The following is a 19425-nucleotide window of genomic DNA, read 5'->3' on the forward strand; positions in this document are numbered from 1 at the left end:
GTATTTTTGTAAGACAAGAATCACAATTAGAACTATTAAGTAGATAAACGATATATAATACGAATGTACATATGGATATCAATTTCTATATTCCATGTTACTATGTTTTTATAAAACAACTTAAAAATAAATTTTTATTAAAAAAAACAGTTTGGTATCTATCTGATATTTTCCCTGTATTTTTTTTTTGTTATTCAGTATCTTTATACAATGAATTTTAGAAAATATGTTTGTGATAATATATTTTACAGTTTCAAACAATATACCAGAAAATTATATCTAAAACCATTTTTGGTAATAAAAATAAAAACAATGATAAGTAAAATAAATGATTATATTTCACGTAGGCATGAAATTGAATAAATCTACAATTTTCAGGACTTCAATTTTAGATTTCAAATGAGAATGTTTTCATAAGGTTTCAAATAAAAATTGTAGTTATTTGAAATCGTTGATTTAAAAAAAAAATCAAACAAAGTATCTACCTAAATAATAATAATAATTGATGTTATCCATGAATTTTTTTTTAGCTGATGGAGTGACTTATTCGTTTGGTGTTCTATACACAGAATTCTTAGAAGTTTTCAAAGAAAGTAAAGGGGCAACTGCATGGATCGCATCCTTATTGGTTGGAGTTACTCTATGCTCAGGTAACAATTGAATATTTTTGAATTTTTGATACATATATGGTTTGAAAATAGATCGGTGTCATTTTTCATTAACCTATCATATTATTATTATTTTTTTAGTTAATAAGCTCAAGACCTATTTATAAGCTTCATTATGATAAAATAATGTATAGGTATGCAATATAAATATAATATTATAATGTGTGACTTGAAAGTAAAGTTATCATGCAAAAAATATAATATTGTTCTCCGTGATTTGTGTTTTTTTTTTTTACATTATAATCTATACAAGATGCGACATATTCGATTCACAGCTTGAATTTTTATTACTGGTAATTACCTACTGTAATATTAGTGTCTCAAAATTATAACATTTTATAGGTAGTTGTTGTTTAATATGTATAAAATATAGATACGAAAAAACCATTCAAGTTCCATCTATTATTAATAAATAATGAGATTTTATAGAAGTTTTTCAATTACTTGGATTTATGTTTTCTTAAAGCAGTTATTCAAATTACATTTTTCATTACAGTATATTTCAATATTAGATTTTTTTGTAATTTCAAAGGTATATTTAATGTGTTAAGTAGGTAAATAGTAGGTATCTATATTTTTATAAATAATAAAATAATAATTTATAATTTAAGTACCTATGTTTATAGTCTTATAGATATTAATTATTTAATTTTTTGTTAGTTCGTATTCACGATACAGTTATATTATATACCTAGTTCATTATTGTTTCAATACAATTGTATACTGTCAAAATTATTGTGCTATAGTTCTTAAGTAATTAATATACGGAATCCTTAACATAAGAAATGTACGATTCTGCCTAACTCTTAATTTCAGTCAACTCTTTATTTAATACATGCGCATTCGGCTTGTAATATAATATTATTTTAGCAGTGTTATTTTAAAAAAAAATCTATTTCATCAACGGCTCAACTGCCACAATTAATGGTCTGACTTGAAAAATCCGTTTTCTCTCACTCTTTCTAGTGAAAACCGGTGTAAACCGCGTGGATCAATGTGCTCACGCGAGTTAAATAAAATGATTTTATTTAAACATTCGACGCTTTTGATAGGTTTTAGATTCTGAGCGAAGCGATGAATGTATTGATTCTACAATGATGTGTGTTTTTTTTTTTATTTTTTTTTTTATTTTTGTGTCTGTCATCACCTTTTAGGACAGTAAAAGTGTTTGGATTTTCTTCAATAGTAACTTTTCTGATAGGAAAGTGAATCTAGTTGGTACTTTGGGGGGTCAAAAGTAAACATTTCCCAGTAGTTTTCACAAGTGACGTGAAAAACAAAAGAAAAATTAAGGAAAAAACGGGAATTTTTACGCAAAATCTGTTTTCGAGAAAATCGATTTTGGTTTTTGGTGTACCTCTAAAACAAATGACCGTAGAGACATGACATTTTGACTGAATGTTTATATTAGCATTTTCTATACACCATAAAATTTACAAAATATTTTGACTCTTTTTGAGCTGTTTACGTTCATTGTCAGTTTTCAATTTTTTTAGTTTTTTTTTCTATAAATATCAATAAAATTTTATCTGTTGAATAAAAAAGTTTGAAAATTTAATAGAAGGCTCCTAGATTATTGTTTCAAAGGCAGATGAAAAAAATTAAAAATCCTTTGTCACAGTTTTTAATTATAAGCATTTAAAGTTCAAATTTTGACCAAATACGGAAAAATCACGAAAAATAGCAAATTATTTTGAGTTGAGAATTCATAAAAATTTTTCTTTTTAAATCTAAGATTTGAAAATGTAATATAAGATTACTCATAAGTTTGTCTACCTTTATCAAAAAAAAAATGTCTAGAAGAAACTTAAATTAAATTTTTATGAGCGTCTGAAATTTATATTTTTGCAACATTTGATATTTACTCGATTTCTCATGTAACAATTTTCTTATTTTATTGTAATTAAAAAACGAATGACTGTAGATACTTGAAAATTTCACTGAATGTTCATATTAGCATTTTCTATACACCATAAAATGTTGAAAATATTTTGACTCTTTTTGAGCTGTTTACGGACATTGTCAGTTTTCAATTTTTTTAGTTTTTTTTTCTATAAATATCAATACATTTTTATTTGTTGGGTAAAAAAGCGTGAAAATTTAATATAAGGCTCCTGATATATCGTTCTAATAGCAGTTAAAAAATATTAAAAATACATAGGCACAATTTTTTTTTATAAGCATTTAAAGTTCAAATTTTGACAACATTTATCAAGTTTATAATTTATTAATTATTTTGTAGTTAAAAATGTATAAAATGTTTAACTTTTATGGCTAAAGATTGAAAATTTAAAACAAGGCTCCGAGTAAATAGGTAATATATAAATTACTTTATTCACAATAATATCATCAAATATACTTGGTAAAATCATAGGCTGACTGACCGTTTTCGCTCAGAATCGTTTTTCTTATACAATGATATTATATCACTGAATTCAAATTTAACACCATCCATTACAGTGACCCACTTGTAACCTACTGTACAGCAGAGCGACATCCACTTATCCACTTTTTTTTTAATGATCTCACGCCGCAAGATGTGCGTCGGCATCAACCATTGACGACGTGTTTCGTTTCACATGCGAGTTTATAATATAATAAATTTAATATATATATTATGTATAAAAAACGAGAATCATTTTATAATAATGTGCACTATGTTTTGTTTTGCGGTACCTATTTAATTATTTTTGATTATCGCTTTCCGTTATAATTACGTTTACAAATTTCAATCCTTATTTGTCAAATATAACGTTATTATAACGTTTGGCAGCACTATTATTTAATGAAATTAAATATAGTAAAAGTATGACATTTCCACACTATATAAGTATAATTAAAACTGGCAGTTCATTGTTCAAATAGTTTGATTGACCAACTCATCCCTTCAAACGACTGTAAAACGGGCTTAACTAATAATTACTAATTAGTAATTATATACAAACAATTTAATGATACATTCCTGTGTTTAATAAAATTATTGCAGAAAGACTAGGAATAGGTAACTAGCATACTCTTTTATTTTACACACCCGCAATCCACCCACCCAATAATTTTTTAACCATTTTTCTCCGGTGGCCCACAATAGTAAAATCTTGTATTCGTGCGGGCCAATAACCAAATACCTAATATACCAATGTAGAAAAAATGTTGTGTTCTAAGTTTAATATAAGTATATAGGTATAAGTACGGAGGTACCTCCTATAGGTAGGGATTTCGTACTTATAATTGGTAAACAGTTATCCACTGTTACTTAGATTATCGTTTTATATAATCAATGACATTTTCAAAATATTTACATTACATTTATGCTAGTATTTATGTAAACATTTTAAATTTTCAAAAGGTTTTAGTTGTTTTTGATGTGTTGATAAAAATTACAAATTCGATAAAAAGCTTGAAAATTGAATACAAGATTTCACATCAGTTGTTATTATAGCATTTATAAATATTGAAAATATTGAAAATACATAGGCATATTAGATTCTGAGCGAAGCGATGAATGTATTGATTTTACAATAATGTGTTTTTTTTTGTGTCTGTCATCACCTTTTAGGACAGTAAAAGTGCTTGGATTTTTTTCAACAATAACTTTTCTGATAGGAAAGTGAATCTAGTTGGTACTTTGGGGGGGGGGGGGTGAAGGGGGGGGTCAAAAGAAAAACGAATGACTGTAGATACTTGAAAATTTCACTGAATGTTTATATTAGCATTTTCTATACACCATAACATTTTGAAAATATTTTGACTCTTTTTGAGCTGTTTACGGACGTTGTCAGTTTTCAATTTTTTTAGTTTTTTTTTCTATAAATATCAATAAAATTTTATTTGCTGGGTAAAAAAGCGTGAAAATTTAATATAAGGCTCCTGATATATCGATCTAATAGCAGTTGAAAAATATTGAAAATACATAGGTACAATTTTTTATAAGCATTTAAAGTTCAAATTTTGACAATATTTATCAAATTGAAAACAGGGCTCCACGTTAATAGGTTATATACTTATATATAAATTACTTTATTCACAATAATATCATCCAATATACTTGGTAATATCATAGGCTGACTGACTGTTTTCGCTCAGAATCGTTTTTCTTATACAATGATATTAAATCATTGAATTCAAATTTAACACCATCCATTACAGTGACCCACTTGTAACCTACTGTACAGCAGAGCGACATCCACTTACTCACCTTTTTTTTTATAATCGTTTGATTTTAACATTGAAAAAAATGTGTCTACATCACGAAATTATCACACATTGTTTTGTAGTTAGAAATAAAAATTAAATTTTATATTTTAGGATAAACATTTTAATACGAAATTTCTCATAAGTACCTAGTTAAAGCTAGGTAAAACTTTTTAAGTAAGAAATATAAAACACGTGTAAGGCGCAACCACTTATTTTTTTTTTTAGCATTTCAAGTTAAAATATTGACGAAATTGGAAATTTAAAAATGAATAACAATTTTAATTATTTTGTTTTACCTACTTCAAAAATGTATTTAACTGTGACTTTTAGTGATTTGAAATATTTACGTATTTTATTGTATTTTACTATACACGATGACATAATTTATATTATTTTTAAGTTATCGACTATTATTACCGTGAACCCTTATAATATTACCTATACACTCAATATTAGATACCTACCTATTATTTACACCGTTCTACGGTAAGTCGATATTGTCTCAAAAGTTAATGACAATAATACATTTATATATTAATATGATATATCGATATAATTACATAGCTACATGCCTACATACTTTATACTATTATTGTAATAACTAATGATTAATAATATATTAAATAAAATGTTTTCGGCAAAAAATAATTGAACCAACCGTTTACAAAATAATAAAATTTAAATCTCAGCTTTAAATTTTTACGAAATGTTTATATTAGCATTTTCTATATATGATATAATTTTCAAAATATTTTCACTCAATCAAAAACATTGAAATTTAATAGACTATTCATCATAAGTATGGTAATATAATAATTAATAAATTATAGGCATCAATAAGTTGGTATGGAATAAATGTAGGTATAAATACAATTTTAAAAAAACCGTCTGTATTATATTCATTTCAATTCACAAGTTGGTATACGCAATAAGAGTGATGGGTTATGAGTTATGGCTGAATATGTATAAATGCATAGAACCTATACTTTTAGAAGTCACGTATAGTATATTTGATTATTCGTATTCTTCAACTGTTGTACCAACTAAAAACTACATAATAAAGCGAATGAGAAAAATTAAAATGCGTCACGGAATAATAATTTATGCAGACGTCTATATCGCGACCCTCGTGACATTTAAAAAAAATATATTCCAAATAGGATTAAATCCTAATTATTCCGAATATTTAAAGTGAATGTGATGCAACGATGCCCATACACCACGATTGTAAGTTGTTTAGTTGTATATTCCTTCTGTCGGTAAATTTTGGTTATTTATACATGTGCTATAGTAGGTACTTACATACCATATTATTTAAATATTTTAAATATTAAATAGGTACCTACTGTGAAAGCACAGAGCTGCCGCCTGCAGGTGACTTGGGATATTGTAACTATTATGTCCTATTTTATCGGGTACCTTCTCACATATTAAATAATTAGTAATTATATATATTCACATTACGACGTACAACAGTGTGTAATAAATAATCTAATCACATATATTGTACCCGAGGAATATTTAAGGGGGTCGAGATAGATTTCAAATAGAAAAACCGTGGGGGGGGGGGCTAAAGTTTAAATAATTATTATAAAACCATTTAATCATGAAACATTTTATAGAATCGTGTATCATAATTCATAGCTTATAAGTTTATAAATAATAAATATACGACAAAACATACCTTTAAAATAATTATTAGTAGTAAATAACTTATTAACTTATTGTATAATTTGACTAGTTGTACACTTGTACCTAAGTAGTAAGTACCTAAGTACTTACAAGTTACATGTTATACTAAAATAGTATTGTACAAATTAGGTACCTACGAGATACTTTGGAAATTTGGAAATGGTTACAAGCTACAGTTACAGTAACTTAGTTACATTTAAAGTTACAAGTCACTTATAATTATATGTTTTTTTTCTTTGAGAAAATAATGACAGTATGTGGCACTGCTAAATACTTGTATCAATTGAAATTTGAAGGTATGTATGAGGTCATGAGGAGCTCTTAAGAAAATGTTTCATGTATTTTTGTATGTTTTAATTTAACATTTAAAAGTATTAAGGTTGAAATTTACTAATAATTAGGTCACAAAATATTACAATGCTACGCAGGTAATATGACATATTAATATACCTAACATGACCTCATTAAAAGTTACAACAAAATAGTGATATTAATATCATCCTATTTAAATGTAACTTTATAATTATTTAGATACCTACGTCCTACACTCCCACACTCCTATATTTTATCTAATTCTTTATTTATCTTTTATTTAAATCTACATACAAATGATAACTATAATAATAGGTACTAATTAGGTAGGTACATTTTAAATGAAAATTACGTAACATTGATGCATGTAACTGATTATTGCCCAACCATAGGCGCAAATAATAGGAGCTGGGAGATAAGCTCCCTGACTATTGTATAGCCCCCCATCTCAAACACTACTGTCTATTTGCGTCTACATGTCCAACCCTACATATAGTTCGGTATACCTAGTTTGAAATGTGTACCTACTAACTGTGACAGCTGACAGTTATGTTTATTATTTATTCAAATTAGGTATAAGCCTAGAATACAAAATAATTTGCTTTATTAATATATTTATACTTCAGCTCGTAATATGCCACTCAGCTACTGAATTGTAATATATATTAGTACATCATATTCAAATAATATCTCAAACAAGGCGAACTACATATGGTTGAGCCAGTGTGCAATACGAGAATAATTGTACTACACGGTATTATATAAATTATAAATTATAATATTGTCATTTGTTTATCGACCTATTGGGCCGATTCATAATCATATGAATTAAAATAGTATATATATGATATACAATTTTTTTAGGGAGAGGGGGGGTTCTATACTTGTTAGAACATATAGACATTTTAACCATGGACTTGCCATGTACTAAGAAAAAAATCTGGTCTCTATAATCTATATAGATACAAATAAATACAACACATTTTTCATGAAAATATAAATCAAAGTTTAATAATATTTTAGAATTTGAGAAAATATATAATATTTTATATTAATAGTAGTTGATCCCGCACACTTCGTTGCCCGTAAAAAATTACAACTTTTAAAAATATTGTGATTGTTAAACTCCTTTTGGAATTTGCAACTCAGCCTCCCTGGTAGGCAATCCGACTACATCGGATAGCAGACAATGTGTGACAGTATATTAGTAGGCAATGTGCAAAAAATTGATTTGATGCCTGATGCTTGCACCTGATTTACCTGATTATATTAAGCAATGACAACCAAATAATAAATACTAATTTCTAATAATTAATTTTTCTATAACCAATAGCAACCATTTATAGACAACAATTTCCACCGTAAATCTCAAAATCCCCGGGTTGGCCCTAGGAGAGTGAAAAATACTTTACGACCTATTCTCATACCACCCAAATAGACGAAAAAAATGTCATTGAAATCGGTCGAGCTGTTTCAGTGGGGGTTCGAACACTTAACACCGTGACACGAAATTTATAAATATTAGATTTTTATAATTATGAAAAAAGTAAAATAATTCATAATATAAAATGTAAACGACGTTACAATTTAATATTGTATACAATATTATTAATTAAAAACAAAAATATAGTTGTTAAAGAGTCTAAATCAACCGTTGCCAACAAATAAACAGGAAGGCGTATTATATGATTACAATATGTAATATTATATTTTAATCATGTGATCAAGCTTGCTTTTTCTATTCTGTATATTACTTCAAGTAAAATTTCTTCAGCCCACAGCTATAAAATTAATTTTAACATAGCAATTATATAGGCCTATATTGGTTTGGGGCCAATGTGCAATGAACACCTTGAGGAACCGAGAATAGTATTATGATATTATATTATAGTTATTGCTATATAAATTTGTCACTGTATTATTTGTACCAATATGCAAAATAACACTTAGATAGTTATATATTAATATATTTTTATATTTCCATCGTTAAAACGTATACATACACTCATCAAATAAAAAATGTGTATATTTAAAACTAATAAATAGTTTGTTCATACTTATTTAAATATAATATTATTTTTAATTATATGTTATTATAAAACTACTAAAACAAGTAAATACTATCATGAAATTACAAACACTGATTTAAGATTCAACTATTATGACCATAGTCCAAAGTATAAGGAATAAGAAGTATGCTCAATGATAAGACTACGCATATCTTTTTAAGAGGCAATGTATAATTTATATAATATTATGCAACTAACAAATTTGGTTTCTTAGTTCTGGTAAGGTATCTTTCAGTTCTTATTCCCACTAATTTAAGGTTTACTTGCTATTGAGTAAAATAGATTGTAGTCTGAAAGAAATCAAAATATCCATACTTTATTAAATTTATATTATTTTTATTGTTTAGTGTACCTACCAATTAATTTGAAAGGTATATATTTTTATGCATAAGCAAAATGGTTACAGAGTTTGTTACTGAAAGCATAGCATTTACGGTAATCATAGAATATAATTTGTCTGTACAAACTACAAATATATAAAAACCTTTTAATGATCTTACTTTATAAATGTTCTTATCCTAATCACAATGAGATAAAACATCATTAATTAAATTAAATTGGTATTTTGTATAGTGGTGTTAAAAATCAAGAACTACTGATCAGAAATTGTATTCTTTATATTTTATAATACATGATAAAATGTAAATAATTTAAAAAATTTAAATAATTTTTTCGTTTATAAATAAAATAAAAATAATAAAAACCAATATATTTTTTTATAAAAACCTTTAAGGTAATATAATTAATATGCATAAAAATTATTAAATATAGTTTTAAAAATATGGATTAATAATTTTGTGTTACACATAGAACATATGCAATGAATAAGATGATTAAGATATAACTAATTCACTTGACATTGATAACTGTTGACTGTGAATTACAAGCAATATAAATATATGTTTTGTACCATAAAATACATCGTGTTTTTTTTTATGTTTAATATACATAGTATAAATTACTGTAGACATTTCTTAAATAATGAAATTATGTAACATATTTTGTTATATAATATTTTAACCTTGAATTTTACTAAATGTGTATTTAAATTTTTTATCAAAAAAATAATTATTAAAATAATATAATTTTGTAGTTTCTAGATCTGTTGATCCATAGGTTAATTATGACTTATAAGTTACAATCTAAAGTCACTACAATATTTGGTCAGAAATATATTCTAACTTAATAATTTATTAGGAATCTATAAATGTTTCTCTATAATGGTAAACAAATATTAAAAATAAAAATAAATGATTAATCCCTTGTTGATAATCAGAATTGTTGATGACAAACAGGCATTAATTTATTAAATCAATTATGATTTAAAAATGTAAGTTATAATGTGTTAGACATTTTAACTTTAAAATTTGCAATACTGATAAATATGGCTGATGTTGGTATATAAAATACAATTTACAAAAGTTAAATAAAAGATTGTCTAAAATAACAATAATCAATATTATAGGACAATAAAAGGATTTAGTTTTTAATTTGATTTTGGTAAATAACATTTGTGAAAATAGTAAATACAATACTTAAAGACTATTGAAGCATTTACCAAAAAAAAAAACTTATATAATATATTTTACATTCATTTTTATACGTTAGATATGCATACATTTATAATATGTGACATCAATATAAATGTACTTAATACAATTCGATTAACAATTTCTTATAATATATTTATCTTTAGTTGAGAAAGTTAATAATAATTATACAAATTAAATATAAGTTTTAAAACAATTAAGGTATATATAAACGCATATATATATATATATATATATATATATATGAGTGGGCAAATGTGAATTTGTGTATGATCCAATAGATATAAATTAAACTGATAACAAATAATACCTACTAATAAAGAATGTTACGAAACTTATTATAATAATTTAAGACAGAAAAAATAGCACATATAATAAAATAATATAGAATTAAAAGATTCCATCCAACAATATTTTGCTGAAAATAAAGAATAAAAATAAGAATAAACGAATATTATTAATAAATAACTATTTACCTTAACATTGCATACAAGATTTATCTTTTTCCACATTTGGATTGGTTTCACATTGAAGGATTTTCTGTTGTACTCCAGAATCAGCAGCATTCAAGTCAAGTCTGTAATTCATAAAATAAGCATATATATATATTTTTATTGATTTCTTGTCTTTGTACACATTTTATAGTTAAGAAAATGGGTTATATTTCCACTTTAAAGGACGTTGAACCAAAGTAGAGTATTGAATACTATCAATACAACTCAAGCGGAGTGTGTATAAGTGGGGAAACACGCAGCGACAACCGATTTGATCCCATTTTCTCGTGGAATAGAGTATAGTTGGTACTTTGGGTGGGCCAAACGGGACAACACTCAGTATTTCTCAGTCTATATTTACTTATAACCACTTATCAACAAAATCAATTTTTTTTTTTATTGTAATTTAAAAATGTTTACCAAGTATTCATATTAGCATTTATAGACATGATTTAATTTTAAATTTAATTGTTATATATTACAGTCACATGAGTTTCCCGGTTTTTTTCTAATATTATTTTTAATAGTCAACTTTCAAATGTTTTTAACATTTACTAATCAATGATAATACATACCCAAAAATACCAATAATTTATCTTTTTAAGTTAACTAGTGTACATTATAAATATTTCATAATGTTTAAATCAATTTAATTACTATTAGTAACTATTAAGTATTTAAGTACAAAACATGATAAATTTGTACCAGCTTTTATCAACTTAATTCTTTTTTTAAATGTACTCTATTTATTTTATGTTAAATAAAGAGAGAGAGGGAGAGACAACATACTTTCAGAATAGTATTGAAATCTCCTAATTAATATCATATATTATTATTTAATTAAATATATTATTTTTTTTTCATGATGAAATGAATTATTAAGCATTATAATTATTTATCATTCACTAGTAAATATTATATTATAATAGTATTATATTTAAATTGTCTTGTATAACATACCTTCCATCTTGAATGCATTCATAAATTATCTGAGCAGTTTTAAGGAAAGCATCTTCTACATACTCTCCGCTAAAAATTAAATAAAAATCTATTAATCATTTAACAAAAAATAATACAAAATATTTTTATTATATAAAATATATAATTACGTTTTGGCACTTGCTTCCAAAAACATTAATCCATTTTCATCAGCAAATTGCTTGGCTTCTTCATAGGACACATCTCGATTACTTTCCATATCCAATTTGTTCCCAATCAAATAAATCACCTTTACAATAAAATACAATATTACTCTATGTAACATATTTTATTAATAAAATTAAATGAAAAAATTATTAATAGTTGATAACAATAAATGTGTTAATATCATTAATATTTAATTATGACAATTATTATATAAACAATGTATTTATAAATATACAAAAAATTTAATTAGGTCAGTCTTGAATATTTGGAATTTTATAATAAAGTAACAAAGATTTTTTTTATTTCTAACTTAAATAAAATTAAGCACTATTTTTATAATATAATTGATATAGAATAGTTAGTTAAATAATATTTTGTAAGTTGGTATAACATGTTAAATTTAATTAATTGTATAATAGATTAATAAGTATTAAGTACTGCATTTATGAAATTGGATACACTCTATTCCAAATAAGTAGTGGTTCGCGCTTATACAGTCTTGTTGACCGCCGTTAGTGCGCTGCAGACTGTACAGTTTTTCCAAACTTATTAGGAATTGAGTATAGTCAAATGTATAATAATGATTTAACATCAAAGAAGTTTTGTTATTTTGTTATAATTAAAAAATGTTAATTGTAGTAATTTAAAATATTGTACTATTATTTAAATTAGAAATTATTTACTATATACAATAACATTTTCAAAATATTTATACTTATTTAAAGCTAATAATTGCATTTCAAATGGTTTAGTAAAAATGTTTTTTTTTAAAGTCAGAAACCGGAAAATTGAATAAAAGATTCCTCATAATTGATATAATTAACATTTAAAAATATCAAAAATTAATATGCACAATTTTTTATTTTATTTAATTCACTACTTGTTTAAATGAAAAATAAATTACATATTGTAGTATCAATAAGCTATAAATTGTCCCAAAAATAGAGGCTGACATACATACATTTTTTATTTGTTTTTTTTTATTTAATGATTTATAATTGTATTCAAATTTGACACACCCACTACCCTAATTACTAATGAGGTGCATTCAAAATCTACTATACAACATAGCGACTTCTACAGTTTTCTTATTTATATCTCCTCGTCAGACCAAGTAAAATTAAGGTAGACAATTAATTCACAATTTTAAACCTATTTATATTTTGTCATAATATTGGACAATATTATTTTATGTTACTTATTTATTCCAATTAAATGCAAATTTGTGTTGATCATTTAAAATTTATTAAAAAAAAATGTCAACTACCGCATTTCTTAATAATGAACTGTATCTATCAATAAGTTAATAATTTATTTCTTATACTAATGGTTTCCAGATAAAATTGAAATAAATTCAAGTTTACTAAGATCCAATTTTATTTTATACTAGCTGTCCCGTCTGGCATAGTCGGTGCTAAAGATTTGTTTTTTTTTTATATAAATATATTTGAAAAAAAACTGTACATACCAAATTTCTACTAATTGTAAAAGTAATGTAATTTACTAATATGTAACCAATGGTATCCCTATGTATAAGCAAAAAAAAAATATTCTATTTTCATGAGCTGAAATAAAATGTATGTGTGAGCTACCTTTCAACTATCTATATCTAGGAATTATAAACATAAATTATAAACACCATCTAAGTCTCAAGAAATCTATTGATATAACTTTTATTGACAACAGTCCAGTAGTTTTTGAGTCTACTAACTTCAGATAACCCAACGTGGGTTAAAAATAAAGTGACCAAATATTAAAGTAGGGCAAATGAAAAATTTAGAAGTTTGTATGGAGAAGCTAGTATAATAGAAATCATGAAAAGCAGCATAATAAGATGAGAAATCTGAGAGAATACTGGGGAAAATAACAAGACGGAGTCCAACCCAAAACGACCCTAAGAACATCGGTCGGATAGAATAAAGAAGGATCTTAGGATGTGGGGATGGAGAATGCAGAAGAAATTGGCAATGGACAGGGAGAAACGGAGGTATATTGATTATGTGGCAATGTGCCTGTAAGTTCTAAGATATAAACATAATATATTAAACAAATTCTTATCATTGTTCTCAGTTCATCAGTATCCTACAATTAGTTTATTAAATTAATATATGAAACTGATCAATTAATTATATTAATTTTCATGAAATATCTATCATTAAGCCACAATACTCTTTGAGTTAATATTAGGTACCTAGTTCTTAAACTAATTATGTCCTAGATATTTCCTGACAAATATTATCGCCCTATGTTTAATAAATTAAAAAAAAAAAAGAATTGTATAATATGAACACAACTAAACTTAGTATGTTAGGCTAAGATGTCTAAGGTATTTGGTGTTTAAACATAATCAATACTCTCAAATAACTATTGAATGTCTCAGGCAATAAATTCAAATGGATCATTCTCGATATATATGAATTATTGTATATAAACTGAACATTTCTGTTATTATCATTATAAGCTGAGGTATAAGCACAGAAAAACCTACAAAAATGTTCAAACTTGTTATTGATTTATTGCTTTTAACATAAATCTATTATCACCAAATAAAAGTGTTAATTTTAAGCCATTTAATGAAAACTATTTTCAATTTTACCTGATAGGTAGTATTAAATTTAATACCCTTATTAACTGCGGTGGTTTTTTAAATTCCTACCTTCAAAATTTCCTGAAATAGTGTCAACGAGTTATTTTATACTTAAATAATTATGATAAAAGGAAAAAAACAGCAATTATATATTACTGGGTACGTATAAATATAAATAATAGGGTAGGTACTGTTGAGCTCTAATAATAAAGTTGTATTAATAGTTATTTGGTAGTTAAAAAACCATATTGAATTGTTAAAACTTACAGTTCCCGGATTCGTAAGATTGCGAGTATCAGATAACCAACTACTCAAATGATTATAAGAAGAACGTCTGGTTATGTCATATACCATCAATGCTCCAGCTGCTCCACGATAGTACGATCTAAACAACAATGACATTGTTATCACACTACAAAGGTATATATTTTGTATAAAAGTCTGAACCTTGTTACTGCTCTGAAACGTTCCTGTCCTGCTGTGTCCCAGATTTGAAGTTTAATTTTCTTCCCAGATACTTCAATGATTCTTGTTCCAAATTCTACACCAATGGTGTGCGGGCAATCAGCAGTGACTGGACATAAAGATGTAAAAAAAAAAAAGATGAGTACCCAGGTACCTCAACAAATGCTTAGAAGTTGGTTCTTTTGCTGTGAAATTGACACTTACACTTTTGCTCGGTGAATTGGTGCAGTAAACATGATTTACCGACACCCATGTCTCCAACTATGATGTACTTGAATATATATGAATACTGTGAAGAAGACATCTTGGACTTAGACGATTTGAAACTCTGCAACAGATCAACAAACCAATCAAACATACAAACGATATAATACAACGGGAGTGGCGACAAAGTGTACACGAAAAACGAGGGGCTTTTGGGCATCACGTCGATGGTTCAGTGAGGGGGGGGGGTGAACGGTGGCGGCGTTCTGATAGACACTTACATTTAAGTAAGACTGACGGTAAGCGAACAACGACGGCGATGAGTTTTCTGTGCGTCCAGATGGATACGACACCACGGCGGGATAGTCACCTAGAGGCGAATGAGTTATCGAGCTAGATAGGGAACGAGTTATCGAACTGGTAGGGAGTAGACAAAAACGGCGGAGCGGATATTTGGTTAAATAATGTGTAACAAGTCGATCGGGCGGCGGAGGCGGATAAAATATGGTAAGTACCCACCGTTTGTTCTTGGACGTGGATATCGGAAGAAATACGAACTACGCGGCTGTTTGGGTCAGACAATGTATTTCACTGTGTCATTTAAATTGAAAAATATTATTGTTTCATACGATGCGCGCGGGCGCGCAAACGAGAACACAAACACACACACAGACACACACACACAAACACGAGAAACAAAGATAAAAAAACGAACAATTATTAAGTCGGCGACGGCGGCAATTGATCTATTTAGGTGGTTTATTTACGTGTCGGCAGCGGTGGAAAATAATAATTAATAATATTGTCAAGACGTCAATGACTAAGATTGTTGTAATCGTATAACCCGCAACAGATCGTAAATAAATTATTAGTCTATAATAGTAGGTAGGCAGCTAAAATCGTAGATAGTACCTACGGTATCCGTACTTTTATAATATTTTATCGATTGCTGTAATTGTCGTCAAATACTCGGTCACGCACTACTATTTTGCATATCCTATCAGACGCCTCGGTTAGCTGATATTTAATAATTTGATGTTTATATCTTGTGATATTATACTATGAAAACAATACGTACGGCTGAAACGACGCAGCAGCACTGCAGCAGTTGCGAATATCGAAAACGGGAATACTTGATAAGGACGGCGGCGTAAGTACGTCGTACGATCTGGATGGCGAGCGCGGCGAATGATCGACTGATGACGCGACGGCGGGCCCCCCGCTACCCCTCCATCATCATAACCCCGCCCGTAACTGTACTCGTAGGACGTGATCGCAGCCGCGGCGTCGGTCGTTCGTTATCGTATACGCTCGTTGCTCGTAATTATATTATTGATATTATTATTATTATTGTTATTATTATTATTATTATGACTATTACATTATTATTGATTTTTATTGTGTTGTTTGTGCGATAGGTACAATAATTAAATACCATAACGAACTGTACGCCTGCAGTATACAGGAATGCTTACGATTGTTCTCAGTCATTAGTCGTGGTCACTGGACACTGGTCAGTGATTACTCAAATATTTGGTCACCGGACTAGCGCTGGCACACCAGGAGGCCTGCGACTACAACAGACGACACCATGACTCACGAGTGCGGAGTGCCCATTACGGCATTACATACACATAAACATAATTTACTATTTACCCGAGTAGAAAATGTCATATTCGGCCGAGTTTGGATAAAGCTCTCCTCTGCTAGTGGTTCTGACTTCTGACTTCTGAGACGGATACTTTGTTGTGGCCCCGTCCTTTAAAAAATTATAGTCCTTTTCCTGTAGGTACTCTTGTTTATATTATAATATTATAAAAATATTCATTATAAAACCGTATGTCCTTATTATAGAATGCATTAAAAATTTTAAAAAAAATAATGTTTCTTAGTTTTGCGTAAAGTACTAAAGTGGCCAGTAAGTAGCAAAGTATAGGTATGTTAAATACGAAAAAATTACAATTATTCTCCTATACTTTGGGAAACACTGATAGACTGTACTAAATATTTTAAAATACTGCAGCAATTAATGAAATTGCCATACAAAGCATTTGATAACAATTACATATTTAGTTTTTACATTATCGAAAATCTACTTAGGCTAATTTAAAAATCTAATAAAAAGAAATAAAAGTTTCAAAATGATATACTATAATATGATAGTACCTATATTATAATACACAGATAATCATATAACAACTTTGTAGGTACAACAAAACATTACATTTTATAGAAAATCACAGCATTAATTGTGAAATTGGTTCGAGGTACATAACTTTATAATTAGTAATTACCGATTGGCTACTACTCAACTGCTGTTAGCCAGTTTATAAACAATTAATTGAGTAATTAAATTAAAATACTAAAATGTAAGTATCAAAGACCAAAAAAATATATACATTTTTTAAAACTATTTAGCAATATATAGACGCTCCACATATGAAATAAATATTAGATTTTAATTTCAATTTCAAATAATAACACGGCTAATCAATAAAAGTATTTAGAGTAATATTTAAGTTTCAGTTTATACATAGGTAGGTATTAAAAATAATATTATGTAAACATTTTTATTAATGGTTTTTGAACTAAAATAATGTATGAACGTTTCATTGATATTTGTTCACGTGGCCCCATGGCACCCCATAATCAACGATTGCATTCTACGTGTTTTTTTTTTTATGTCATCGGTATTTTGTATATTCGTGTTTTTTTTTAAGTGGACGTGATACCCGCATGTGTTGTCTCAGTCTTACATACGGTTTTTTTATCCTTGAATAGTGTTGGACGTAGTTCGAACAATGTACACTGATAGTGTGTGCCGTGTGGGGTTTAAATGAACGAATAGTACATCGTACCTACACTAAAACAGTATAAAAACTGAGTAGTATGATTTTCGGCTAATGTTCGAAGTTCAAAATAGGTAAAAGAGAAGATGTGTGTCCAATTTGGATATTTCAACTTAATTGTATGGTTATAATAGAATATGTAAATAGAATTCGTTATTATTTATTAGGAGGTACATAGTTACAAATAGAATAACAAAAAAATTCATAAAATAATTAAATAGTTAATAAAAAAGGTGATTAATTAGCATACGTAGATATACTACGATGGTATAACACTATACCAACGATTACACTTTTATTATTCAATTACAATACAAATACGTCAATATTACGTTACTATACTTTGTAACAAGTAGGATCGTTATATTAAAGGGGACGGAGTTGATCCCTCTGAGGCCTGAAGGCCAGAACTTATTTTTAACGTCGACCATTATTATCAATTTACAATTACAATTTTAACTTTAAATATTCCAAAAAAAGTCGGTAAAATGGATTAACCATGTTGGATGTAAACTGAGATATAAAAGTAAATCCTGAAGATGTTATATATGGTGGAATAAGACATAGGGAATTGGATATATAATATTTTATAGCTAAATAATAGTTTTATATTTTTAACTAATTTATATAAAATATAATATAATAGGTATGGCAGTATAATATTGTATAGATTTTGAGCGGAGTGATGATTAATTGATTAATTATGACTACCACACTACCTATACAATGATGAGTATTTTTTTAGATTCTGAGCGAAGCGATGAATGTATTGATTCTACAATGATGTGTGATTTTTTTTTATTTTTTTTTTATTTTTTAGATTATGAGCGAAGCGATGAATGTATTGATTCTACAATGATGTGTGTTTTTTTTTTTATTTTTTTTTAATTTTTTTTTTTTAATTTTATTTTTTATTTTTGTGTCTGTCATCACCTTTTAGGACAGTAAAAGTGCTTGGATTTTCTTCAATAGTAACTTTTCTGATAGGAAAGTGAATCTAGTTGGTACTTTGGGGGGTCAAAAGTAAAAATTTCCTAGTAGTTGTCACAAGCGACGTGAAAAACAAAAGAAAAATTAAGGAAAAACGGGAATTTTTACGCAAAATCTGTTTTCGAGAAAATCGATTTTGGTTTTTGGTGTAACTCTAAAACAAATGACCGTAGGGGCATGAAATTTTGACTGAATGTTTATATTA

At 27.1% G+C, this 19425-nt stretch overlaps 1 protein-coding gene across 7 annotated transcripts; it reads right to left on the minus strand.

Annotated features, from left to right (window-relative positions):
- Nucleotides 1–8817: 8817 nt before the first annotated feature.
- Nucleotides 8818–16616, minus strand: LOC132935783 (ras-related protein Rab-14-like). Of its 7 annotated transcripts, none has more exons than XM_061002395.1 (8): nucleotides 16460–16616; nucleotides 15382–15505; nucleotides 15160–15286; nucleotides 14980–15097; nucleotides 12089–12207; nucleotides 11940–12008; nucleotides 10962–11062; nucleotides 8818–10903 (listed from the first exon to the last, which is right to left on the minus strand). In XM_061002395.1, exons 2-7 carry the CDS (start codon nucleotides 15479–15481, stop codon nucleotides 10963–10965), a joined length of 633 nt encoding a protein of 210 aa, XP_060858378.1. In that variant the 5' UTR covers nucleotides 15482–15505; nucleotides 16460–16616; the 3' UTR covers nucleotides 8818–10903; nucleotide 10962. The 7 variants fall into 7 exon arrangements, with proteins under 7 accessions (XP_060858378.1, XP_060858379.1, XP_060858383.1 ...); XM_061002396.1 differs by lacking the exon at nucleotides 16460–16616 and adding an exon at nucleotides 16309–16453; XM_061002400.1 differs by lacking the exon at nucleotides 16460–16616 and adding an exon at nucleotides 16298–16453.
- Nucleotides 16617–19425: the final 2809 nt, after the last annotated feature.

The sequence above is a fragment of the Metopolophium dirhodum genome, chromosome 1 (genome assembly GCF_019925205.1).
Source record: "Metopolophium dirhodum isolate CAU chromosome 1, ASM1992520v1, whole genome shotgun sequence".
NCBI classification, from domain to species: Eukaryota; Metazoa; Arthropoda; class Insecta; order Hemiptera; family Aphididae; genus Metopolophium; species Metopolophium dirhodum.